The 27,659-nt window shown below is 39.0% G+C and overlaps 1 protein-coding gene across 2 annotated transcripts in view; it reads left to right on the top strand.

Moving 5' to 3' along the window:
* The first annotated feature begins 1,401 nt into the window (after positions 1-1,401).
* itpk1b (inositol-tetrakisphosphate 1-kinase b) overlaps positions 1,402-27,659 on the top strand; it is a 36,887-nt gene continuing 10,629 nt past the window's right edge. The window contains exons 1-5 of one of the 2 annotated variants that reach the window (XM_026934007.3): positions 1,402-1,804; positions 2,345-2,517; positions 11,428-11,452; positions 17,485-17,610; positions 21,336-21,453. In XM_026934007.3, the coding sequence (XP_026789808.1) occupies positions 2,423-2,517; positions 11,428-11,452; positions 17,485-17,610; positions 21,336-21,453 (364 nt within the window). In that variant the 5' untranslated portion in view covers positions 1,402-1,804; positions 2,345-2,422. Of the gene's footprint in view, positions 1,805-2,310; positions 2,518-11,427; positions 11,453-17,484; positions 17,611-21,335; positions 21,454-27,659 lie in introns of both variants that reach the window. The other variant, XM_053237497.1, reaches the window with a different exon arrangement.

Genomic DNA, 27,659 nt, shown 5'->3' with positions numbered 1-27,659 from the left:
GAACTGTGAAGAAAAGCCCACAACAACAGTCACTGACATCACCAACAACCTCCACAGGGCAGGTGTGAAGGTATCACAATCCATCTGAAGAAGATTTCGTGAGCAGCAATATAGAGGCCATAAAAAAAAATGCAAGCCTCTCATCAGCAGTAAGAATCAGAAAACCAGTTTGGAATTCGCAAAGAAATACAGAGATGAACCACAAAATTTCTGGAACCAAGATTAACCTGTAATATAGTTATGGAAAGGCCAAAATGTGGAGAGAAAAAAAGGAGACAAAACAAACAAACTCAATGGTCAAGCACAGTGGAGGTAGTGTCATGGCTTGGGCTTGCATGGCTGCTTCTGGAACAGGCGCACTAATCTTTATTGATGATGTAACTCATGACGGTAGCAGCAGAATGAAGTCTAGGGAAACATAATGTCTGCCACTTTACAGAGAAATGCATCCAATCTAATTGGGAGGACCTTCATCATGCAGCAGAACAATGACCTAAAACACATAGCCCACACAACAAACGACTTCATCAGAGAAAAAAATTGGAAAGTTTTAGACTTGTCAAGTCAATCACCACTTAACCACTCACTTAACCCAACTGAGCAGCAGTTCACCTCCTGAAGAAGAAACTAAAGGGAGAAACCCCCCAAAACAAACAACACCTGAAAGAAGCTGTGGTACAAGCGTGGAAAAGCAACACAAAAGAAGAATACAACAGTTTGGTGATGTCAGTGGGTCACCGGTTTCATGCAGTTATTGCAAAAAAAAAAAACAACAGATATGCAACCAAATAATAAGAGTTATTTATTTTAATTAACTTAAGACTATCTGTTCCTATACTTTTGCTCACCTAAAAATTGGGTGGTCTGCCACCAAAGGTGCCATGCTCTAAGCTGTTTAACACATCTAGATGTAAAGGTCAGGAAATGAAAGATGAAATGTTCATTGTTTGATCTCAAACCCAGATGTCTTCAGTGTACAGCAAAAACAAAAGAACCGGCCTTGCTGTTCCAGTACTTTCAGAGGGGACTGTACATATGTTGAATTATCCACAGTTACAATACACACATGTGTAATATTGTAGATGCATGTAACATTAAATCTGTAGCTAAAAATTGTTGTAATTTAGGGATTAGCTATGAACAACATTTTTATATCAATAAGCTTTTTTTCAGCCCCTAAACACTAGAACTGTACTATGTTCAAAAGGTTTTTGGCAGTTTTCATGACTTGATTCAAAGTCAGAAATTATGATACAAACTTGCTGCTAAATGAATCTTTATGGTTGAATTGTTTAGTGTGCGAGTTCTGTTTAAGCCGAAAAGCAGATTAGTACAACTGCGCCACCTAGAGGAAATACAGAAGTACAACACAGAAGTTCCTGTGTTGACCAGCAGGGGGCGGTGTGTGTGTGTGTGTGTGTGTGTGTGTGTGTGTGTGTGTGTGTGTGTGTGTGTGTGTGTGTGTGTGTGTGTGTGTGTGTGTGTGTGTGTGTGTGTGTGTGTGTGTGTGTGTGTGTGTGTGTGTGTGTGTGTGTGTGTGTGTGTGTGGCGCTACACCCGGGCAAAAGCGCTGGCAGTATGACTAAATGAGGCCGGCCTTACGTCACGAGGGTGTGATCAGTCCAGGGGTTCACTTGGCAATTTTAGCGCGATTGGACTTGATATTTCATTTTCTGTTTAGTCTCAGCGCGCCTCATTTCGACCTTCACCGGGAGAGATAATGGAGAATCACGCACAGCCTTCCAGCTAGCTAACCCGGCAGCTTTATCCGACGGAATGGGAGATGTCTTCGCTAGCTAGCTCGGTAGGGAACTGAACAAGTTTTACTGATTTCCGTCACAAATGTGGGCCGGTGGTGTTCAGTCCAACCTGTACATAAAAGAGAGCGCTGCGCTGTTATTGTGTAAAGCGAGCTAATGCTACAGCAGGAGTTTAACGGCTGGGAGGATAAACCAGGCGATGCGATATGCTGCTGCTAGCTAGCTACGCTATTTGTTTCTCAGATTAAATGGGGGAGAAAAACAAGTTAGCCAGCCGACATTTGAGAAATTTACCTAAAGGAGAAGGAAGGGTGTGTAACCTACCTAGCGCTTTTTTTTTTTAAATTTTTTTAAATCATTCTAGTGTAATTAAATGTCCTCCTCACAGTTTCCTAGTTTCCTGTTAAAGATGAAGGTTAGCATTTGAACTGGAGCATCATCACTTCACTCAGCACTGACTGGGTTCATGTTCGGGAGCTTTCTAAGCTTTGTAACCGTTATTTAAATGACAGCTAACACGCTAGCTGTACGTCTGTGTGTCGTCCTGTAGCTAGCTAAGCAGCTGTCCTGCCTTGTCTCGTCAGGGGTGTGTGTAAGTGAACGCTTTGCTGTGGTCGCTGGAGCGCTAACGTCGAGTCGCAGCCACATCTGGACGGAGAGACATGCAGACGTTTTTGCGGGGTAAACGCGTGGGCTACTGGCTCAGCGAGAAGAAGATGAAGAAACTCAATTTTCTGGCTTTCGCCGATATGTGCAGGTAAGCGTTGTACCAGCTCAACTAGATCATATTTAACCTGTGACTCTGATGCACGCACACCTTCAGTGAGAAACAGTTAACTTGTTGCTTGCCTGAGCGCCGGTTGTCGTTAATATGTAATTTTTAGTGCCGCGTTCACGTGCTACCGGAATTATAGGCAATAAGAGTTCACGGTCTGAGTTACACCCACTGAACGTCGCTGTTAGTCGCAGTGACAAGGTAGAGCTTAGAAAATAATTTTGATACCCAATTTTCCGACTTGTTACTAACCTTTATCTTTTCACCCTTGACAGTGGGCGGAGGTAGATCATTCTTTATTTTTGTAAACACGGTTCCTAGTGACAGACATGTTAGAACGCAACTGAAAATCAATAGCCGACGAGCATGTGAAGGCAGCATCGTTACAAGTTAAGTCCTGCACATCACAGATTGCCATCATGTCCACAGGCTACTTTAATTTTACGCTGATAAATGCCAAGTAAATGTCAATGTTCATCATTACCATAATGACTAAAAGAATGGGAGAAGCTTGGTCATGAGTAACAGGAAGAGAAGTTGAAAGATGATTGCGATCAGTGACAAGGTTTTAAAAGACATGCATTAATCAGGCTTAATAACAGACACATTACACAATCTAATCAGCAACAGACACATGACACAGTGAGCAGTGTTTTACAGTGTTTTAGAGGTTGGATTGTTTAATTTGTCTTCATTTAAGGCAGTTTACATCAAGCGTACTGTTTGGTTAGTCATCAGATCCAGTGGCATTTCTTATTATCCACTGCAGGTCTGTTCTGTTGAATATCATTGCTCCTTACACAAAGTTTTAACTGAAAAAAAAAGTGTCAGGTTCAAATACATTTAAAGTGTTGTTGTTAAAGGTGTGTAATGTGTAAAGGTGTGTGTGAATTTTATTATCTTTCTCAAAGGTTGTCAAAGTATTTGCAACCATGAACCCATTACAGTGTTAAAACCTTTATGACTGGAGAACATTTATTTTTATGAATATAATAATCTTATATATATTAGTCACATTAGGAAAAGATACAGCTGAGTGCAAAAGTTTGGACACCCCTGGCCAAATAACACATTTGATTGATTTTTGAAAAGATTTTTGAGAAGAGAAGTCATCACAACCACTAAAGCAAATTATTTTAGAAAAATACATTTATTTAATAATTGGTTCATTTATTCAGCAGTTCCAGAGCATAATAAATCTTCTGACTCTTCAGACCTTGTGCTAAGACTCAGCAACCTTGGGCTACTCTAAGCAACAGACTGAGGATGTGAAAATGAATCTAACTGATGCCTACAAAGCAGAAGAAGGCTATAATAATCCCAGCTTACAATTTCTACTTGTCTGTAATGTCATTAAGAAACTGGAAGACAAGGCAAGATTTGGAAGACCAAGAAAACTTTCAGTTTAAACTGCCGTATGCTGGTCAGAAAGGCAAAGCAAAACTCCTGTATAACAGGAAGGACCTGCAGGAAGGTTTAGCTGACACAGGGGTCATGGTGTACTGTTCTGCTCTGCACCGTTGCTTGCACAAACATGATCTGCATGGAAGAGTCATCAGAAGGAAACCCTTACTTGCAACCTCATCATAAAAGTGAATATCTAATGCAAAAAGTGAATATCTAATGCAAAACAATATCTAGATAAGCCAGTCACATTTTGAAAACAAGTGCTGTGGACTGATGAGGTGAAAATGGAACTCTCTGGCCACAATTACCAGAGGTATATTTGGAGAAAAAAAGGAGCAGCATTTGATGAAAAGAAAACCTTGCCAACTCTTAAGCATGGGGGTGGCTCTATTATGCTTTGGGGTTGTGTGGCAGCCAGTGGCACAGGAAACAGTGCACAGGTAGATGGAATATGGATTCCAGTAAATATCAGTGAATTCTGGAAACAAATCACAGTCAGTGGAAAAAAAAATCCTGACGCTAAAGAGGTTGGCTTATACAATAGGACAATGATCCAAAACATCACTTAAAATTCGCCATGAATTACTTCAAAAAAAGACAAGCTGAAGCTTTTGGATTGGCCCTCAGAGTCCCCTGACCTGAACATCATTGAAAATCTGTGGGTAGATTTGAAACATGCTGCGCATGCAAGACGGCTCAAGAGTGTCACAATTAGAAGTGTTCTGTAATGCAGAGTGGGTTAGAAATTATTAAACAAGACTCCTAACTGGCTACAGAAAACATTTGCAAGCTGTATGCCAACGGGGGTGTTTTAGAGTTAGTTAGGGTGTCCAAACTATCGCACATGCCACAATTATTATTTTATTTTTATTGAATCAAATTATTTATTTAAGTCCGTCAAATATAAAGTAACTGTGCATTAATATTTGCAGGAAAATTTTAATTCTTCATTATTCATCATTATTTATTACTCTTGCTGTTTACTTCATTTTACTTTCTTCATTTTCTTTACTTCATTTTACGTTGATTTCAAAAATCAACAAAATATGTAATTTAGACAGGGGTGCCCAAGCCTTTGCACAAAACTGTATATGTCAGCATAAAAAAAATACCAGAGCAATTAGAAATCTTTATTGCAGAACTACACAACCACAGTCTTAACCAGTTACACTGTTTTAAAAGGCTGGAGATTCATGCAAACATTATTTATACCTAACCATTCAGTTAGGTCTACAATAACTACTTTATTACACTTTAGATCCCTTTATGTTTGTGCTGATAAAATATCAGTGTTGCAACAATGATTTCTCCAACAGTACAGGTCTATCCTGCATCCTCATACCATGTTCTGAAACACTTGTAGCTGTAAGTTAACTCCCAGACTGTATGTGTTGGATCACCATGTATTATGTCTGGAGTTGTGTATTATATCGTCATGTCTGGTGACTGGCTTATTCGCCATAGAGGAGCCATGTTAGTCAGCATTCAGAGAACGAGAGCATAGGAAACCTGAGTAAGCATAACGAGGCTAGGTGAAGAGCAGGTTTTGTGCTGAGGTGCTGTGTGCTGTGTTTTTTTGTGACCACTGAAACCTGAGCAAACAGAATTGTTGGCTCGACAAAAGGTTCTGGCTACGTGTGTGTGTGTGCGAGTGAAAAAGAGCTCCTGTAAACCCACATTTGGACGTTTGTGTGAGTGAGACTAACTCTGTTTCACACTGCAAGCTGTATCCCACTGTATCAGTCTCCAGCTGAATGAAAAGTTATGTAATGTGTAGAACAGGCATTGCCTCTGATTAACACAGAAACAGAAAAGGAGAGTGTGAGGGAAAGAGAGAGGGGAAAAAGAGGGGAAGAGATCAGAACAATGTGATCACTGTGAGCAGTGAGCTTTTGTCAGTCACTGGATGACAGTGTTGAATTGTACATCCGTGTATTTTTGACCAACACTGACTAAAGTGTTCAAGCAAACAGTGTGGTACTAGATTTGTACTTTTGGATAAACACTGTTGGTGTTCTTGTTTTATCTGTCTCAAACCCATAGCTTTGAAACGTGTGTTTATATAGTCATTATTTACATATATATATTTATTTGGCTGACACATTTTATCATTTTAGAGTTAAGTCTAATCAAGGCTGAGCAGATGACACTTAGGGTCTTGCTCAAGAACCCAATAGTCGCCTTTGATAGTTCTTCTGGTCACTATCATAGAACCTTAACCACTGAGCCATAATCAGTTTGTCAGATGTTACTGTTCACAATAATCACTGTACGATAAGTCCATCATGATTTTTTGTTACAATTATTCAACTAGTTGAGGAACCAAATTAGTTTATTGCTCTTAATCATTTAATTTAAATCAACAATAACAACATTTTCTTTCACCTAACAATATTTTGGACTGTTACAAAGACCTGGTAAAACCACAGGAAGCTCTGAGTAACTTATCCATATCTAAACATATCAGAATATACCGGAACATTCACTTTTTTGTTCATCGTTAAAGCCCTGTTCAGACTGGATTAGTTTTACACTGAGAGCTGAATTAATGTACTTATTACTGGTGTGTATCTGTGACTTTATTCCTTTCCAAAGCCTACATTTTTAATTTTTATGAACTGTGTGTTCCCATATCTGTAGTCTGCCATCTTTTAGCTATTGTAAAAGAATCTTAGAAACCACCCATTCAGGCTGACGTGTTGGCAAAGATCGTGTCATAGTATGTGGGAAAACTGGTCTCGTGCATCTCTTCAGTATAGAAACACTTCAGGAAGTGCTCGGTTTTTTAGTGTTGAAACCACACCAAAACTAAGGACTGAAAAAACTTTAAATGCAGAATAATAAAATATAGACAATGTTTAAGAGGACTTGTCAGACAAGCAAGGTTTGGGGGGTTTTAGGTACAGTGGATATAAAAAAAAGTCTACACACCCCTGTTAAAATGGCAGCATCAAAGGTGCAGGAATATCTGACATGTACTGATTACTGTCTGTATGTGACAACAATCTCATATTCTTCACATGTCTGGGCTGTGGGGTAGGTTGTCTAGACAGAAGCCCTTTCTCACAAAAAACATCCAAGCCTGACTAAATCACCCCAAGCCATGTGGCAAAATGTGTTATGGTTTGATGAGACCAATTAAAAAAAAAAAAAAAAATCACATCAACAAAAGAACACCATACCCACGGTGAAGCATGGTGGTGGCAGCACCATGCTTTAGGGCTGCTTTTCGTCAGCCAGAACTGGAGCTTTTATAAAGGTGGAGGAAATCATGAATAGCTACAAATACCAGTCGATTTTAGTGCAAAACCTTCAGGTGTCTGCTAGTAAGCTGAAGATGAAAAGGAATTTCACCTTTCAGCACAACAATGACCCAAAGCACACACCCAAATCAACAAAGGAACGGCCTAACCAAAAGAAGATCAATGTTTTTAAATAGCCGAGCCAGAGTCCAGACCTGAATCGAAATAAAAATCTGTGGGGTGACCTGAAGTGGGCTGTGATTTCTCTTAGTGTTGTTCTTTTACTTCACAAAAACCTGCCATTTTAACAGGGATGTGTAGACTTTTTATATCCACTATCCTAGTGCAGGTTTAGCCTACATATTTATGATCATGTGACTTACTAATGATCAACCACAAATTGCACAGGCACAATCCCTACAAAAAAATGTAAAATAAATGTTGAAGCAATCAGTTTATATTAAAGAGGTGGAACTTTTGGTGTGAAGATCACACTTACATTGTGAAGACACTAAAATGTCTGTGATTTACACAGAAATCACTTACTCCATGCGAATGGTTCATAATTACTGCAGTTCATAATGTTTAAAAGTGAGCCTACTGTTTGTCCTCTGGCAACATTACTTCACAAATTAGCATATGTCCGGAAATCTTATACCATCACAACAGTACTTAAGACTAGCTAAGCTAGCTAGCTTAACATTCCAAATATTTTTAGATGCTACATAATTCTGTAATTTGGTGTATTGAACATGATTGCTCCAAAGTTGATCTTGTTTTGTGGCATCACAAACTGAGACGTGTAGTGCTCCATGAATATTTTTTTCTTACCAAAATCCTGCGAAAGTCTCTGTCAAAATCTAACTTTTCTGCTGTGTTAGCAGATTTCTTATGCAATTTGATGCAAGGAGTATGGAAATCATTTACTAGTCATGTTTTTGAGCTCAGGGTTACTTTATTGTGTTGAAAGCTGGCTTTTGTTTATACTTAAGCTCTGTCAAGGCCTTTTGTGTGAAAAGGGTATCTGATGAAAATGCTGAGAAATCCATGGTAGACTGACCATGAATGCAGTCTGTCTCTCTTTCTCTTTCTCTTTTTCACACACACACACACACACACACATGCACACGCACGCACACACATCAAACACACACTATACTAAAGCTTAACCCAATGGCTGTTTTAGACAGTTTTTTGTAGCCAGGGCAACTAGGAAAGCACGGAACGTACTGAACCCTGAACGTACTGAATGCTCAGTTCATGCGTGTTAGACTCCTGTCTCAGACAGCTGATGGCGGGGAATCCCTGCTGAAACCATATAAAGCTAAGCTGCCAGTAAAAGTGCGTGTGCGGTAGGATGGGCACATAGATCTATGTATGTTATAAAGGAAATAAGGTCACTCGAAATCCCCTGTTAATCTCAAATTAGCTGTGTCTAATACTGATTTTACACTTCCCCCGTGACAAAACTCTGGAATATGGACGTTAATTAAATTAACACAGGACAAATGAATTTCTGTGGAGTTGTTTTCCTTCAAACTTCGATGTTTGCGTTACACATGATTGTATGTTGTTTTATACAGTATGTATTATAGGTTTGAATATTATGAACATTATTGAAATATTTACATTATTTTTTATTTATTTGCCAGCCCGTAATAGTAGATGATATAAACAATTACTCATTTATTTATTTCTAAAAAAAAGTTGAAGGCTTCACCTTTGGAGCTTTACTGAATTCATCATGCATGCGGATAGTGTTCAGTAGTCAGACTCAGTAAGTAGAATACTTCTGCATAGTATCAAAATGCACCTTCAGTACAGCTCTTGCGTCTTAGCCAGGGAGATGAAATAGATAAATATTGGGAGTCATTAATTAAACATTTAGCTTGGTATTAACCAAACATTTGGTGGATTGGTAAGGAAGCTTTGGCGGTTTGTGTTCTCAGTGCTTCCACCAATAAACATGGCAGAAATCAAGCTCTGACAGCACACACTCTCATGTTCAGTTCTTGTTTCTGTTGGAAAAGAATAGCTATAGAAAGAACGTTAACATTATCTGAATGTTACTCTTTGTCAGAGTGATGCAGTTCTTGATGTGTTTGATTTAGGCACTGCTAGTGTATTAATATTAACTATATGTCGTTACGTTAAGAATAGTTAATTATGGCCTGGCAGCTCTTGTGCTGGCTTGCCTGGCATGCTTGTGTTGACAAAATATCCTCCATACCTCAAAGCTGAAATAAAACGAAAGTGTTTTTCTGTGCTCTGCTCTTGGGGGGCACAGTGGTTTAGTGGTTAGCACTGTTGCCTCGCATCACCAGGGTTGGGGGTTTGAGTCCCACCCGTTGCATTTTCTTCTCATGCCTCTAGGGGTTCTTCCAGGTACTCCGGTTTCCTCCCCCAGTCCAAACACATGCACTGTAGATTGATTGGCATTTCCAAACTGTCTGTGATGTGTCCACGGTGTCCCCCGCCTTGTGCCCCGAGTTCCCTGGGGTAGGCACCACGTTACCCCGTGACCCTGTGTAGGATAAGCGGTACAGAGAATGGATGAATGCATGCTCTGCCCTTCCCTACTATGAGTGAGCAGACATCTTAATGATGAGTTTGTTTATCATGGCCTCTCTCTCTAACAGTGTCACTCATTTCTAAAGAGAAAAAAAATTTAATCTTTGGAAACATACAGTCTGGAGTAGTAATATTTATTAAGGAATGTATTGTATTTTGTATGTTATGCTCTTTAATAGCATCATTTTAAAAAATGATAACTAATCAAGGTTCAAGTAGTAGTACAGTGTAGATGTTTACAACAACTGTCGAGTAAATAAGATAAATCCCAGCTTGGCCTAGTCCTTTGGGGCAGTAGTAACTCTCTATTTAAGGTTCTGCATCAGAGCCACTGCCCTCAACTGCTTACTGCTCCATTCTCACACTGCTTTCTGCCTCACTTGTCACATTGGATAAAAGTGCCTACCAGATGGTTACATATAAGTAGCCTAAGGCTATGCTCAGATACACAGCAATTATGCCTTATTATCTTGCTCTTGAGTTGTGTCTGCTGCTTACTTGGTTATTGGGATAAAATTCCTGAGCAGCACAACAGGGGCCAAACCTCAGTAGATAGGTCACAGCTATCCCTGGCCAGGAGTCCAAGACAGCATAATTAACTGAGGGAGGACACTACTCTCAGATTGAAACTAAGCAATCAGGGGCATCTGTGAACTGTATGTGGAAGAGGGTAGATAGCGCTCTCCTCTGAGCGTGTTCAGCTGCCCTGTGACACAGCAGGAGCAGCAGCTTGAAAAGTTACAGTGACTGGCTTCACGTGTCGCAGAGGTATCACATGCTAGCCTTCACTCTCTCCAGCTGGTAGCTCTTATGTAATAGGGAGAGATAGCTAGTGGGTGTGAATTAGTCAATGACCAAATTGGGAGAAAATAGGATAAAAAAAAAACAATCTAATTGTAAATCTAAGGCTGAAATGCTGAAACATGGCTGACACGCCACTTCGTTTGGGGTTACCCGAGTTCAACAGTGTAGTAATATCAGTAAAGCTGACTTCAGTTTGTCCTCATGTCATAGAATGCCCGTGGTCACTACATCCCATGAAATTGGAGACAAGTAGGATTCATGCGTCACAGTAAGGTCTGACACAGAGGTCAGCTTGTCTTCTATGTTTTTTTTTCCCATATCCAGTAATGATTCCTGGCTTTTTATTTGCTGTTGTGTTGCTAGGTGACAGACATCAGATATTATTTAGCTTTATGTGAAAAGTAAACAGTTGAAATAGTCTAAGATTGAATGCAGGACTGGAGTCCTACTATTTGATGAATGACACTTGGATAGGGAACTTAGCTTGTGGAATGAAACGCTGTGCACTTTCAAAGCGGTGTAAAAGATTGAGTCCAACCATTGTCTCTAAACCTGCTTTCTTTTGGAATTCCGTGCAAATGTTTTTAATTGAGATAGCTTGTTATAAGGATGCATTGATGGTTAACTGGATACATAGATGTGCAGACACAGCTATCTCTGCGTACCTATGCGTGCCTACCTTTCTGATTCGTTATATTCTAATATGTTTTTGTTGATTATGGGCATTTTAAGCAATTGTCTATACAGATCAGCCAACAATATTTTTAATATCCCTTGTTTTTTTATAAAAAGATAAAACGGTTCTTGGATAAGTGTAAATGTATCAAGGATTATATTGTAATGTCTGTTTTGTGTTTTTCTCTTTTAGGAAACGAGGCATAGAAGTGGTTCAGGTAAGCATTTTTCAAGTTTTTCAAAAAAAAATATACATACTATTAATCTATCACTACTATGGTGCAATTATTTTGTCTAAGAGTACTGATAATATCTTGCTTTGCTGTTGGCAAAATTCAGAAATCTTCAGAATTAATGGCACTCTTACTAAAAGTGAGCGAATATTAGCATTTACATGCAGTGAGTGATATTTTTGGAGTTTTATTTTAACACTATTTTTTACAGAGATAGAGTTTGCTTGGATAGTATATATCTTGCTGATTTCAAAATGATCAGTACTTTCACAGTTAATACTTGCCGAAACTGCTCCTAGAACTTTTTCTTGTAAGATTGAAGGTTGGAGATGATTGTAAAAGGGATCGTGGACTTCCATAGTGAACATTTTAAGCTTCTTTATATATCTTAATTTTGTTCATGATGTGAACTGCCCCTTCAATGTAGACCACGTGTTTTCATACCTTGGTGAAAGATTTATGGTCAAGTTTTAACCTTCTGTGTGTTTGAAAGTGGGGCTTTTTTATGCAGTTCTTCCCAACAGCTTGTTTTTATGGTGATGGCATCTAATGGTTGAGCTTCAAAGCTTCAAGCTTCAAATAAGAATCTAAAACCAAAGCAACCAAACTGTGCAGCTCTGAAACTTGTGATATTTTGGTTTTTACTTCCTCACTATACAGCAGGAGATAATCTTGATAATCTCCAATAATCATGCAGCTGACTGAATTTACTAAACATCTTTAACTTATAATCTCCTGTACTGGCTGAAACCCAGACACTTCGAAGACAGATTCCATTTTAAAGGTGTGCAGATTTCATCAGGGATTTCTCAAAGACACTACACAGACCCTGTCTTGGACTAATCAGGCTTTCATACAAGCAGCACCAATCATCTGGCCTTGGATTTGTCTGTGTGCATAGAGACACATCAGTTCACCTTGGCCACGAAGAACTGAGAGATATGAATAATTTTCAAATCATTCAACAAGGATATCTGTAGCTTGCCTCATCTGCACAGTGTCTTCATGACTGTAGCTGTAGTTGTGTAACTGGTTTATATTCTGTCTTCCTGACTGTCAGCACATCTGCTTTTGATGTGCATAGCTGACATTTACAGAACCGGGGAGGTCAGTTTTTGATGATGTCATTGCTTGTGAACATCTTATAACTGACCGTTCCCACAAGAAAATAAAGACTGATGGTTATTTTAATGTGGGAACAACAAAGGTATTTCCCAGGAGGGAGGAAGGAGTTCATTATCTATGTTTTTGATTGTTTCTTTGCCCTTAAGTTTGTTTCCAATTTTTTTTTTTTTTTTTTCTGAGAAAGATTACCAATATAGCAGCACTGTAGAAGGTTCCCTTTGGTATGAATTGCATCATTCTTCTCTTGGTCATTTCCTTCCCAGTATCATTCGATTGCTACCTCAGAACAAGATGCAGAACTTCACAAACACATTTCTGACTTCATGGTTTATTTAAAGTGGGGTCCAAAAGTCTGAGAAATTGCTTTAAATCTGCCTTCTTTTCTAATTTAATACAACAATCTTCATTACAGATTATATTATTGACATCAACTTTCTTAGTATTTGGTACGTCCCCTTTTTGCTTTAATGACAATGTGCACTTGACCTGGCATGAACTCCACAAGTTTGTGCAAAACTTTGATACATTTAAGATCAAATCCATTGGCGTGTCGTGTGAACACATGCTTCAGTAGAAGAGATTAGGCTTGAGGAAAATAATCTGACCTTTCGTACAAAGCAGTTAACATGGTCAATATCACAAATGTGCTTACATTTGAATCAGAACCTAGAAATAGTGCAGAATCTTGAATATTAAATATTCAAGATATTGAACATTTACTTTCTTTGTTTTAAATTTTTCAACATTCTAAAACCTTTTGTTTATTTCCTATTTTAAATGAAAAAAAAAAATCCCAGATTTTCAATGTGGTCTCAGACTTTCGGACTCCACTGTATATTTTTCTGTTTTTGTTTGTGCTTAACCTAATAGTATAATTCATTTTATGACTTTTGTAGAAACCCACAGGAAGTCTACACCCTTTCTTTGCTGCTCGTGGCAGTTTAATCGACTACTGAACGCAGTGTAGAGTAATAATTTGATCACTCAGAGCACAAGCCCTTTTCAGTATATCTAATTGTTCAGTTATGTTTGCTCTCACGTTAGGTCATCACGTGAAGCCGGGTTATAGCCATAGAGTCTAGCTATCACTGGACTGCAGATTATTCTTATTTGCTAATATGGGCTCATAAAATATGAATGCAGGCTCAGTGTGTCAATATTTTATGAAGGGAAACATTAAAGAGCAATGACATCAGCACAGGAGGGGCATTTTTTTTAACCTCTTCTCCTATGTGGTTTCTGTCCCTGTGTTATTTTGACTTCAGCACATACATCACCCCCTCATGTGAAAACAGACCATGTTTTTAATAGAAATGTTTGACGAGAGCACCGTTCATGAAAAGTGTTTACAATGAGGATGTGGGAAACTTTTTTTTTTTTTAAATGAAAAGTGTTTCACTTTGATTTGCATTTTAAGGACATCAAGGCTGCAGCCTGACTGTATTTGGATCCTGATCAGTCATTATTTAAGTTTTTCATTTTTCCATGAATTTATTTCAGAGCCCTTGGTGGCCACTGCTTCCTCCACATCCTCCTTCTGAGAGGGCGAATGACTCATCAGATAACATGCTCTTGCTCTCCGTCTGGTTACAGACCTGTACATAGACATTTTATTTCTCCATGTGTAGTAATGTTGCTGATAAATGTTTTTTGGATCTACCTGAAGAAGGAGAGACAATAATGTAATAATACAGGCTTGCATCTCTTACTCAGATCAATTAGCTTTCATATGCTAAGGTGGAAAATTGTATGTAGACAGACAAGCCAGTAAGATACTTAATGCTGCGTACTAAGCAAAGGCTGATTACATCCTCTTCATGATTACTGGGGCTGTGATAACAGTGTGTTTAGTGATAAAGAGAATGAGGAGAGAGAGAAAGATACTCATCATGTTTGTGCAGACGTGCACAGGTCACAGATATTGCTGTTTTATGTTGCATGGTGTGTCAGGTTGCTCTACGTATCATCTGTTTCATAATTAAATCATCAGCTGTGTCTACATGAGCAAGCACGGCTTCATGTTAACCGTCGTTATTGCCATCAAACTGACAAAGCTTCAATGACAAAATATCCTAAGGCGTGTACACATGGTCAGTTCAATCCAATTATTCAGATAAGACAGAAGAGCCTTTACATTTATTTTACATCAGAAAGGAGCATGGATTAGTTTGTGTGTTTGGAGTGAATGTGTTGTGTACAGTACCTTCCTTGCATGGAAACAACTGTCAAAGCAGCGCTGTGTGTGTGTGTGTGTGTGTTTCTCTCCACTCCGCATACGGTTTAGATCTGGAGCTGGCCCTTCTCAGTATTGTAAGCAGGAGATTAGGAGAACACAGAGCAGAATGAGCAACAGCCTGTCAACACATCAGCATTAAAGCTACGAGCCACAGACATTTTTTGTGCTGTAATGGCTCTTACAGTTATGGGAATGATTTTCCTTCTCTTTATAAAGATTCATTTGGGATAAATATTGTTTCTTTATTACTGTGACATTTCCCAGTGTGTATTCACATGAGCTCTCTGTGTGGTATTGTTACATTTTTATTTAACATGTTTGTTTGCTTACGGTTACCAGCATGTGCCCTGTTTTAAAGCTTTATTATTATTATTATTATTATTATTATTATTATTATTTCTGTCTTGTTTGAAATCCTTTCAATGTAAAAATAAAATTGCTTAAAACATTGCTTTTTGTATAAGCAGTACTTATGGGGATTCTTCTCAAATATTTCTTGTGATATTGACGTTTAAATTGAGTCACACCCAGCTGTTGTTTTCCCTTAGTACCTCTGGGTCAATGAGTGACTAAACTTTACTACAGTAGGCTCAGGGGAATACAAGTGCAATATCGCTTTCATACGCATGTATTGTATCTCTAGCCGTGTGTGACCCATTTTCTTGAGCAGCTTAGCACTGCCTAATTGACCCAGTGTGCATTTTGGTTTTACAGCCCTCTTTATCTCTGTTTCAGCTATCTAATGCCATCTGGACTATTATTATTCATCCATACGACAGAGTCTGAACACTAGCACCTCTAAATTTGTCAAACTAATATAGTCAAGTCCATAAGTATTTGGATAGTGACACAATTTTCGTAATTTTGCCCCTGTACACCACCACAATGGATTTGAAATGAAGCAATCAAGATGTGATTGCTCTGCTCTGGTTGTGTAGACTTTCAGCTTTAATTCAAAGTGTTTAACAAAAATATTGCATTAATTGTTTACAGCTGACATAGTCCCTCTTTTTTTGTAGGCTCAAAAATAATTGGACAATTGACTGTTAAGCAGTTTCATGGCCAAATGTGGCCTGTTTCCTCCTTTTTTCATGACAAATTAAGGAGATAAAAGGTCTGGAGTTGGTTCCAAGTGTTGAATTTGCATTTGGTAGCTTTTCATGGGAACTCTCGCTATGTGGTCCAAAGAGGTGGCTAAGCAAGTGAAGGAGGCCATCATTAGGCTGAAAAAAACAAAACAGACCTTTCAGAGAGATAGCAGAAAGTTTAGGAGGGCCAAATCAACAGTTTGGTACATTCTTAAAAAGCAGGAATGCACTGGCTAGCTCGGCAGCACCAAAAGACCTGGAAGACCACGGAAGACAACTAATGGATGATTGCAGAATTCTTTCCTTTTGAAGAAAAACCCCTTCACAACATCTAGCCAAGTCAAGAACACTCTTGAGGAGGTAGGCGTATCATTGTCAAAGTCTACAATCAAGAGATGCCTTCATGAATGTAAATACACATGGTTTACTTCAACATGAACCACTGGTAACACTCAAGAAAAAAAAAGCCTGACCAGTTCTGATGCAAGATTAACTTGTACCAGAATGATGAGAAGAGAAGACTATGGAGAAGGAAAGGAAGGGCTCATGATCCAAAGCTTACCACATCATCTGTCAAACATGGTGGAGGAAGTGTTATGGCTGTGGGCATGTTTGGCTGCCAGTGGAACTGGGTCACTGGTGGTTATTGATGATGTGACTGCTGATAGACGTAGCATGATGAATTCTGAAGTGTATAAAGCTATACGTTTTGCTCAGGATCAGTCAAATGCTGCAAAACTGATAGGACAACACTTCACAGTACAGATAGATAATGACCCAAACGTACCATTAAAGCAACCCAAGAGCTTCTTAAGGCAAAGAAATGGAATGTTCTTAAATGGCCGTGTCAGTCACGTGACCTCAACCCAATAGAGCATGCTTTTCACGTACTGAAGACAAAACTGAAGGCAGAAAGACCCACAAACAAGCAGCAACTGAAGCTAGCTGCAGTGAAGGCCTGGCAAAGCATCTCAAGGGAGGAAACTCAGCATTTGGTGATGTCCATGGCTTCCAGTCTTCAGGCAGTCATTGACTGCAAAGGATTTTCATCCAAGTATTAAAAATAATCCTAATAATTATGATTGTTAGTATGTCCAATTATGTTTGAGCCTGTGAAAATGGAGGGACTATGCAAAAAAAAAAAAAAAAAAAAGGCAGTAATTCCTAAATGGTTAAATGCAGTATTTTTGTTAAACCCCTTGAACTAAAGCTGAAAGTCTACACTTCAATCATATCTTGATTGCTTCATTTCAAATCCATTGTAGTGGTGTACAGCGGCAAAATTACGAAAAATGTGTCATGTCCAAATACTTATGGACCTGACTGTAGATGGTCTTGTTGATAGATTATTTTTTATTAGAGGCATCAGACCAGAAACTGCAGCATAAGCAGTATAGCTCATACAGCGCAATGTGAATGTCATCGTAAAATATCCGCCCCACTTACAAAGAAGTAAATGTCAAGGGATCGGCATACAGTACGCAGCTGTTAGCATAATGTGAAATCCATATCTTTTTGCTGAAGATGTTCAGCATTAGTTAAGCTGCTATCTTCCTCTTTGCCTTCAGCTTGACCTGAGCCAGCCTCTGGAGGAGCAAGGCCCGTTAGACGTCATCATCCACAAGCTGACAGATCTGATCCTGGAGGCGGACCAGAACGACACCCAGTCCCTGTTACTGGTTCAGCGTGTGCAGGTTAGAACTGGCCACAATACAAACATTATTATGCTTCTTTGCCTGGCAGCTAATATTTTTCCATATTAACTGTGTCTGTGAGGAGTAAAAGGAGAGAAGACAGTTTAGTCTGGCTGGTGTAGGGACTGATACGTCATGCCATTGTGCTAAATGCATTTGAAAAGAATCAAACATGTTCCCCAAAGGACCAGTTGCACCAGAGGTGTTTCTTGTGCCGTCTTACGAAACAGATGTTTTAATCTGAAATCCCATTTTAGTCAACACAACTGCATGAGATGGCACGTGAGTGTGTTTTTTTCCCCTCCCCTTATTTTCTCCCCAATTTTGTCACCTGCTAATTTTCACCCATCAGCCAACTCTCACTTATCATACAGCAGCTACCAACCAGGGCGAGTGAAGGCTAAAGACCGATTTATACTTCTAGCTTAATGCGTCTTTGCGTCATGATGCAGAGAGGAGATCATGGGTAATCGTAGCATGCAAAGACGCAGAGACGTGCTAACGTGCAGTCCTCCCATGAGCTAACTATGCATTTTGCATCTCTTTGGTGATATATGTCAGGCAAACTCTGATTGTTTGCACTGTTGCATTGTTTATCAGCTTTTCTTCGATTAAGTAAATTCTGGTGTGGTTCATGTGACAGGGCCTCTTGGAGGACATGCTCATGTTACATGCAAATACTCTTCCACATACATGACGCTCATGATTGGCTAGTGTCACTGTGATTGACGGGGAGAGAGCAATGCTATCCCTCCCACATAGAGAGCACGGCAAATACTGCTCCCTAGGCTCCTGGCCAAGGATGGCTGTGGCATTGTTATGATTTGACCTCACGATTTCCTGATGATATGTCAAATGCTTGAACGCTTTCTGTTGCGCCACTCGGGAGCTGTGCATGTCTTTTGTTGCTTTTTGTCTACATTTTTTTCACTTTGACCTTATATGCAGTGTGTAGTTTATTTTAAAGAATCAGAATCTACACCAATATTCTGACTGAGCTGGCTGCAAAGCAAAGAATTTTCCACAAACATTGGGAATGTCGTGTATATGCGAGTAAATGTTCTTTAAAAAAATAAAGTGCTGTCTGGATGTTATGGCAGTAATACATTCAGGATTGGATAGAAAGCTGCTTACGACAGACGTGTCGCTTATGTCTGGCCTCCAGTGTGAGTTCTAGGTAACACTTAGGACCATCTATCATGCATCACACAACTGAATGCTGCTGCATTTATGAACATATAAGGAAGTAGATGCTTACACTGCTTCGCTGAGACCTATCTCGAAGTATAAATCTTTGCCTGTGAGAGGGTGCAAAAAGGGAAAGAGACTGTGTGGCACTGATCCTAACTGTTAGTGGACAACCATGGTTTGGATTACGAAGAGGAAAGTTGGCTCTAATCAGAGTCACAATTAATCCCCATTTTCAGACCATGTTTTATAAAGACAGTGTTTTTTTTTTTTTTCCTTTTTTTCCAAAAAAAGCGAGTACATTAGAGCACAACAAACAACACGATGTTGTACGTGATAAGGCTGTATAATGGTTCTTAATACAGTAGTGACACAAGCGTATACCATGTAGTGTTTATAGTCCTGAATTATAAGATAACTATAGTTAACTATAAGTAATTTGAGGGCTTTATAAACATTTTAGTCAAATCTACTGGGGAGGAAATTTCAACCTCTTTCGTACAAAAATTATCTTACAAGCTGCTTGCGAAAGAACATTTCGTAACATGGATTGTGCTGCACTGTTCTTTGCATGGATGTGAGTGAAAAGTAATACATGAGCAACTAATAATCAAGAATTCAAGGCTGTGTCCCAAACCGCGTAATGCACAATAATAAGATAATAGCAATGATGCAGTAATATCCTCTTTAGTACAGTAGTATGTAGTTTGGGATGCGGTATAAGTGTTCACTACTCACAGCTGCACAGTATTACAGAAGTGTTATGAGAATAAAAACGTTATTGTGCGCATCAGTCCAGCTGTCACAGTTACTGAGCACTAAGCAAAACCTTATTTTCAAAAAGAGCTTGTATTTTAGCTACTGTCAGGTGGTTAGCTATCACCGTTACAGCTTGTGCATCACAAACCTTCTGGAATATGTGTGTTTATTTTGTAAGATCATAAACACTGCACAACCTCCAGAATGAACCAGGCAACTTATGTTAGCTACATAGTTCAGGCTGAGGGGAAAAGGGGTTGCTCCAGTGTAATCTCAGATGCATGCACCAGACCACAGGCTCAATGGCAGGGCTTTCCTTGAGGCTTTGCATATCTCCCGAGACTCAGCTAGCCTGCTAAATATAAATGTATTTTGTTCTCCAGACTGTCTAAAAGGTTTGGCAAGGGCTGGATAGCATCTAGCTAAAACCCAGATCAGATGATAAATGATGAGTGATGAGAAATCACTCCCTCTTGCCCAATATAACTGAGCATTGAAATACAAAAATATGGAGAAACTCGTCAGTCTGTCTTGTGAGTCATAAGTGCTGTAGACAAACTACTTCATAATACATTGTTACATGCTTCATAATGAGGATGAATCAGCTGACTAATATTTTCTAGCTCCCCACCAAATTAGAGTGTTATTTGTTAGTATTTAGGGAGTATAAGAGAGAATAGAGTATTTTTTGACCACTCAATTTTTGACATTTTTGAATTTTGTCAAAATCCTGCACACTGTTGCTTCAAGTAGGTACATCTACAAAATGTATTTGGGACATTTTTCATAGCTTGCAGACATACTGTATTTTATAATGATTAAATTTTAACTTAAATTTTGATTAGAAAATTCTGTACCTACCTGCAAGGTGACATGATTACACACAATATTGTTATGTGCACCAAGAGGTCAGTCATCTTTCCCCTTTTACATGATGACTTCCACTGTGTGTGCGTGTGTGTGCTCGTGTGTGTGTGAATAGAGAAGTAACACAGTAGAGGAAGAACAGTCTTTCATAAAGGAGCACAGTCCTAATTCATATTGTTTAGAACTGGTAATAGGATGTCCTCTGTAAATAAGTCATTATGACTTTACAAAAAAAAAAAAAAATTAGAGTAGTCATTTTTTTTATGTCAGCATGATTGCCTTACATAACACTTTTCTTGCTTTGGATCTGTGCTGGCAAGATCTGTGTTATGCATTCCTGTTCACATGCTGATGCTCCTGCTGACAGCAGACATGCATGAACAGCACGTGTGCGTGCGTGTGTGTGCGTGCTTGAAGGGTTTGGGAGATGGTGAAAAGATATGTGATTTCTTAAAATAGTAAGAAAGACACAGTATAAAGACATCATGATCTCCACAGTTTCTCCAGTTCTCAGTTTCTGCTTTTGCCTGTTTTACTCTCAAAGAAACAGAGTGTGAAAGTGGCGTGTATTTGTGAGCATTAAGCGTGACTTAAAAGTATGTAATGTTCAAAAGAGAAGCTCATGCAAATCTGATAGCTTTGTGTTCAGTGTGAGTGACGTAACAGAGCCCAGGGTGCATGTGTGTATGTGTCTGTGTACGTGTCTGCGTACGTGTCTGCATTCACAGGTGGTGCAGTAATGAAGTGTTTTTTTTTTTTTTTAAGGCTGTGCAGTGCTGATGGACGTTGTCTCCTTATTGTGCATTTGTGCTCTAATATAATTTATAGGTAGATAATACCAAAATAAACTAGGTAACAGTCCATAATTATTGAGTGTTTTAGGAATATAACCTTTTCCCCTGGATTTGCAGGACTACATAGATGCTCACCCTGAGACCATAGTGCTGGATCCACTCCCAGCCATCAGGACACTGCTAGACCGCTGCAAGTCTTACCAGCTGGTCCACCGAATAGAGGCCTGTATGCAAGGTATAGCCAAAGCCTGTCCTTTGTTTCTTTTTGTTTCTTTTTTTGTTTCATTTTGTTTTGTTTGTTCATATTAATTTATTTTAGTTGATGCAACATGATGTGTATTAGATCAACTTCTCTAAAAAGAAACCTTTTGAAAAGAGCTGTAGACATCACAAACTACGCCATTATCACTTTACTTAAATTAGACAATTCTCAAAACGATGTTGATATACAGATGGGTTACAAATGAAACGAAAAACTGGTGGCTTTGTTATGCTCTGGGGACAATTGGCTGTCATGGTTTGGGTCCGTGTGTCCCCTCAGAGGGAAGGGTCACTGCATGTCAGTATAAAGTTATTCTAACTGATCGCCTTTATCCGATGATGAAACATTTCTATCCTGATAAAACTGGTCTTTTCCAGGATGACTCCGCCCCATCCACATTAGGGCATTAGGGCTCACTGAATAGTTTATTGAGTATAAAAATGATGTAAATCATATGCTAAAGCCTTCACAGTCACCTGATCTCAACCAGTTGAGCAACTATAGGTGATTTTGACCGACATGTTTGGCAGTTCTTGGTGGCTCATGTGGAAGCCAAACACACTACACACACTTTATGCTGGTTTTGCCTTTAATATGTCACCAGTTCATGTGTCTGTTTGTCCACATTGTGGGATTCAACACAAATATTTTCCAGAAAGAGGAATCCTGCACTGGCACAGACCTGCGCACACATGGTGTGTGTGTGTGTGTGTGTGTGTGTGTGTGTCTATATTTGTCTGTGTGCATTCTGTGAGTCCTTTACTGTGCAATCACACATGGCAGATGGTTATGTAACTAAATCATCTGTAAGCTTCCAGTCTGTTTCTGTTCCTCTGTCACATATCATTGTCATGCATACATTTTCTAGTAGTTAAATATTTAAGGTACGAAATGATTTGAACTACATACTGTGCTGAAATTTAACATCAAAGGGAAAATATGCTGCTTTAGGTCCTACATTTATGACTGCTAAGTATTTCAAATTTGTCATGCGAGTCCCATTATTCTTTGCAAATGAATATGCAACTCTCAGGTAAGCCTCACAAAAACAATGTGTAGCTGAGAGACTAATTAAATAAAAGGAGAGAGATATTGTCAGAGCTATTTCTTCTCATTCTTCTCATTGAGCTCATGGTACAGGGAAACAGCACTGTGTGTTACTATGGACAATACTGCTTTTGTCTTTAAATTCAATAATAGTAGAAGGTTGTAGCTGTCACTCAGTCAGGGCTTTACTTTACAGGTGTGTGCTATATGGGGCAAGTAGGAGTGTTTAAAAATGAGGTCTTTTTGAGATTTCTGCTATTTTAGACCATACACAGGTACAAACCCTCATGATGAATGCTATGTTTGTATTTGTGCACATTCTCTGTGTTACTCCAGCTATGTTACAGTAAGAGGTCCTGTGGTGTGATAAGTGGCTCTCTACAGAGAAAGTGAGTGAGTCTGACCAGGCTTTCCTCCATATGACTCATTCTCAGTGCACCGTGCTCTGCCTAAACATTGTCCACACCTGTCTTATGTCCTATCTCTGGTGACTCGACAGGACAAGAGCATAACTTATACTTTTGAAATCATTTCCCCCAGTTGTGTTTATGTGAGCCCTGTGCTGGCCTCCTGTTGTTTGTGCTGATGGCAAAGAGCTTTGCACTTTAAAAGGCCAGACTTCTCCTTTGCACTGTCAAACACCGTCCTCGCTTCACGTAGGCAGAGCGTGTAGAAATATAGTAATTTATGGATATCGCTGTTCCTTTCTAACTATTGACTTTGCTGATGTTTTAAGACACATTTTCGTGTTAAGGATCTAAACAGAAGCTTGCTCACAGTGGGCCATGAATTTTTTTGGAATATGGGCAGAACCAGCAGATTCTGTTTTCTAATTTTCTTCCTGCTCTTGTTATTATTATTGACTGTATAATTTATGTGGAGATGAGGGAAATCTATGGCTTCAGAATAAGGCTTTGTAAACGAGAGTGCTGTTGTGGAATTTTGAAAAACTGTTTACTATACAGAACAAAAATATATTCCAAGTGTAATCATTTACATTATAAATTCCTTATGTAAAATATAATTTACAGCTAGGTATGCCAACCACCCTGTATTACCTGGGATGCCATGTTTTTTGGGTAAAAATTGTTTTGTCCCATACGCGACTTATCCCCTCCCTCCAAACGACACCAGTCATTAAAACAGAACATAAGTTGAACTTTTTGGAATCACTGCTAGAGGGCGCTATCAGGTCTATGTAGCTTTTGCAACAACGTTAAAGTATCTACACAGGTAAAATACTCTGGTGTGGTAACTTACACACATGCTAGCGTGTTCTTTCCTGAGCATATAATTTGCTTTTGTTGTCCAACACGTCATAATATGGAGGAGCCTGTCAGGAAAAAAAAGACTGTACAACTACAGCAACCAATGGGAAGAAAAAAAGCCTTGGGCCATGGGCTTGTCAGTGGCAATCCAACCAAAGCATTCTGTAGCATATGTCGTCAGGAGTTATCAGTTAGCCACGGAGGTGAAAAGGACCTGACACAGCATGCCTCTACTGAGATGCACAAGAAAACCACACAAGCTAAAGATGCAAGCAGCATTACTACATTCTTTATTACAAATTTATTACTTAATATATTACCTAACTGGTATAACAGTAGAATCACTGCTGGTGAAGCTTGGTATGTGTACCATACGTTTAAACACAGGCTACAACAGTACTGACTATCTGAATAAGCTTAACAGCACCCTCTGTCATGACTCAAATGCTGTAAAGAAAATGCATATGTGAAGAACGAATGCAGAATGATTACTATGAATGATCAAGGACCAAAGACTAAAAGGGGTATCTTGATTGATCTTCGACCTGAAGGTGAATCTGTATATCCTCAAACAAGGGGAATGGAAAATGTTTCCAGTGTGCCTAAGATACTGAATTTTACAGAGTGCAATGCAAGCTTCTTGACTTTTATGAAGACAGTGATTGAAAACAAATTGTGCAGCCCACATAGCTCAAACCCCATGCAAGCATGCCTGTGTTCAGCTGTCAGTGGACAGTGAGTCAATGGTTTTAAAGATGTACAACCATTTTTCTGTATCTGCATCACAACAAGAAGACCTGCAAGCCTTTTGTAACTTCGTTGAGATTGAGTGGCAGGAAATCCTGTCTGCATGCGCTGGCTGTCTCTTCATCCAGCTGTTGATCGTCTCCTCCAAAGCTGGCCAGCCTGCAGTTCTACATACTTTAGCTCATTGGGGAGACCTGCCCTGTTGCGCTGAGAGAGTTTTGAAAATGAAGGGAAAACCTGACCTGCACTGCTGAAAAATGACTTTTTCCAAAATGTGCAATGTGTTTTTGACCAGCTTGTAAGAAAACTGGAGAAAACAAAGCTCTCTATCAAGTTTATGAGAAAGTCAGAAGGTTCAGAATGAAAACGTTGCAGAAAAAAGAGAAGAGCTTTTTTTGGATACCAAACCAACCTGAAACAGGACTTTATTTCATATATTGACAAATTCATATATTGACAAATGCTTTGATTTCTCATCAGATAATGTGATGATAAAGCTCAATCCCTTTGGCCTCTGTGATGAGCTCTGCTTACCTCGTCTAGAGCAAGTAGTGATTACAGAAACTGTCAATATGGACCAACCTCATGAAGAATTGCCAGTAGGGAAGAAATTGAAAAAGTCATCACGACATTTGCTCTCAGTGTGACCGAGAATGCTCAAACCCCTCTCTTGCCATGCAGAAGGAGAAGATGTTAGCGTCAGTCAGGAGTAACAAGAAATATTCATGGAACAAGTAGACTTGGTAAGTAAGGTTTCCACATTGCAATATGTGCTTTATTAGTTAAATACAGTGGATATAAAAAGTCTACACACCCCTGTTAAAATGGCATGCTTTTGTGATGTCATGTCAGAACTTTTTCCACCCTCAATGTGAAATTACAACGTAAAAATTAAGTGAAAAACAATCGAACATTTTAGGGAAAAAAAGGAAAAATAAAAAACTTGGTTGCATAAGTGTACACACCCCTAAACTAATACTTTGCTGAAGCACCTTTTGATTATATTACACCACTCAGTGTTTTGGCTAAGAGTCTATCAGCGTTGCACGTCTTGACTTGGCAATATTTTCTCAATCTTTCTTGCAAAAACATTCTAGATCCATCAAATTTTAAGGGCATCTCCTGTGCACAGCCAGCTTCAGGTCACCCCACAGATTTTTAGTTGGATTCAGGTTTGGACTCTGGCTCGGCCATTCAAAAACATTGATCTTTTTTTGGTTAAGCCATTCCTTTGTTGATTTGGATGTAGCTTAATAGCAGACACTTGAAGGTTTTGCACTAAAATCGACTGGTATTTGTACCTTGATAAAAGCTCCAGTTCTGGCTGAAGAAAATCAGCCTTAAAGCATGATGCTGCCACCACCATGCTTCACCGTGGGTATGGTGTTCTTTTGTTGATGTACTTTTTTTTATTTTTTTATTTATTTTTTTTTAAAAATCAAACATACCTTTTGGAAATGGTCTCATCAGACCATAACACATTTTGCCACATGGTTTGGGGTGATTTAGTCAGGCTTGGATATTTTTTGTGAGAAAGAGCTTCCATCTAGACACCCTACCCCACAGCCCAGACAAGTGTAGAATATGAGAGATTGTTTTCACATGTGGAGTAATCAGTACTTGTCAGATATTCCTGCAGCTCTTTTACTGTTGCCTTTGGTTTCTTGGCAGCCTCCCTGTTAAGTATTTGTCTTGTCCTTTTATAAATGTTGGAGGGACATCTTGTTCTTGGTGATGTCAGTGTGGTGCTCCATTTTTTCCACTTGTTGATGATGGCCTTCATGGTGTTCCATGGTACATCTAATGTTTTTGAATTTTTTTGTACCTCTCTCCTGATCAATACTTTGACAGTGGGACCGTGTGCAGGCTTTGTAAGCTCTTTGCAGACCATGGCTTTAGAAATCAGATGAAACAAAGATGATCTGAAGAAAATCCTACAGAAACAGCTGGTCTTTATTTGAGGTAATCAGAATAATTTCATTGATGACAGCTGTATGATAATTACTTTTGAACATGAAATTGAATGTGATTGGTTCATTCGGAACACAGCCACATCCCCAATTATAAAAGCGCAGCCACACTTATGCAACCAGGTTGTTGTACTTTTTTTTTTTTTCTCCTATTTTTCCCTAAAATGTTTCTGATTGTATTTCACTTAATTTTTATACATTGTAATTTCACATCGAGGGTGGAAAACGTTCTGACATGATTTATCTTGGTTTCATTATTTTTATATCACAAAAACCTGCCATTTTAACAGGGGGTGTGTAGACTTTTTATATCCACATGTATATATAGTCAGAGCTACTAATATTTGGACATTGACAAAGTTATTGTTATTTTAGCTGTCTATCTCAGTATATAGGAGTTAGAAATTAAACATGAGTATGCAGACTTTATAGTGTAGACATTCAGCTTTAACTTATTTACATCCTAATCAGATGAACAGTTTAGGAATTACAGCACTTTTTATGTATTCCCCCCCCTTTAAGGGACCAAAGGTAATTGGACAGTTGGCTGCTCAGCTGTTCCGTGGCCAGGTGTGTTATTTCCTCATTAAGCAGATAAAACATCTAGACTTGATTTCCAGTCTGGCATTTGCAATCTGTTGCTGTTAACTCTCAGTATGAAGTCCAAAGAGCTGTCACTGCCAGTGAAGCAAGCCACCATTAGGCTGAAAAATCAAAACAAACCCATCAGAGCGATAACAAAAACATTAGGTGTGGCCAAATCAATACTTTGGTATATTCTTAAAAAGAAAGAATAAACTGGTGTGCTCAGGAACACCCAAAGGCCCAGAAGACCGCAGAAAACAAATGTGGTGGATGACAGAAGAATGCTTTCTGTGGTGAAGAGAAACTCCTTCACAACAGTTGGCGAGATCAAGAAAACCCTCCAGGAGGTAGATGTATCTGTGTCAAAGTCAACAATCAAGAAACGTTTTCACCAGAGTAAACACAGTTTTTTCACAAGATGTAAATCATTGGTAAGTGTCAAGATCAGAAAGACCAGAGTAGAGTTTGCCAAAAATATCTCTAAAATCCTGTACAGTGCTGGAACAACTGTATGGACAGACAAGACAAAGATTCGTGACTTATACTAGTCACTGTTCCTGCT

This window comes from Pangasianodon hypophthalmus, chromosome 10 (assembly GCF_027358585.1).
Source record: "Pangasianodon hypophthalmus isolate fPanHyp1 chromosome 10, fPanHyp1.pri, whole genome shotgun sequence".
Taxonomy (NCBI): Eukaryota; Metazoa; Chordata; class Actinopteri; order Siluriformes; family Pangasiidae; genus Pangasianodon; species Pangasianodon hypophthalmus.
This window is presented reverse-complemented; position numbering and strand designations above follow the sequence as displayed.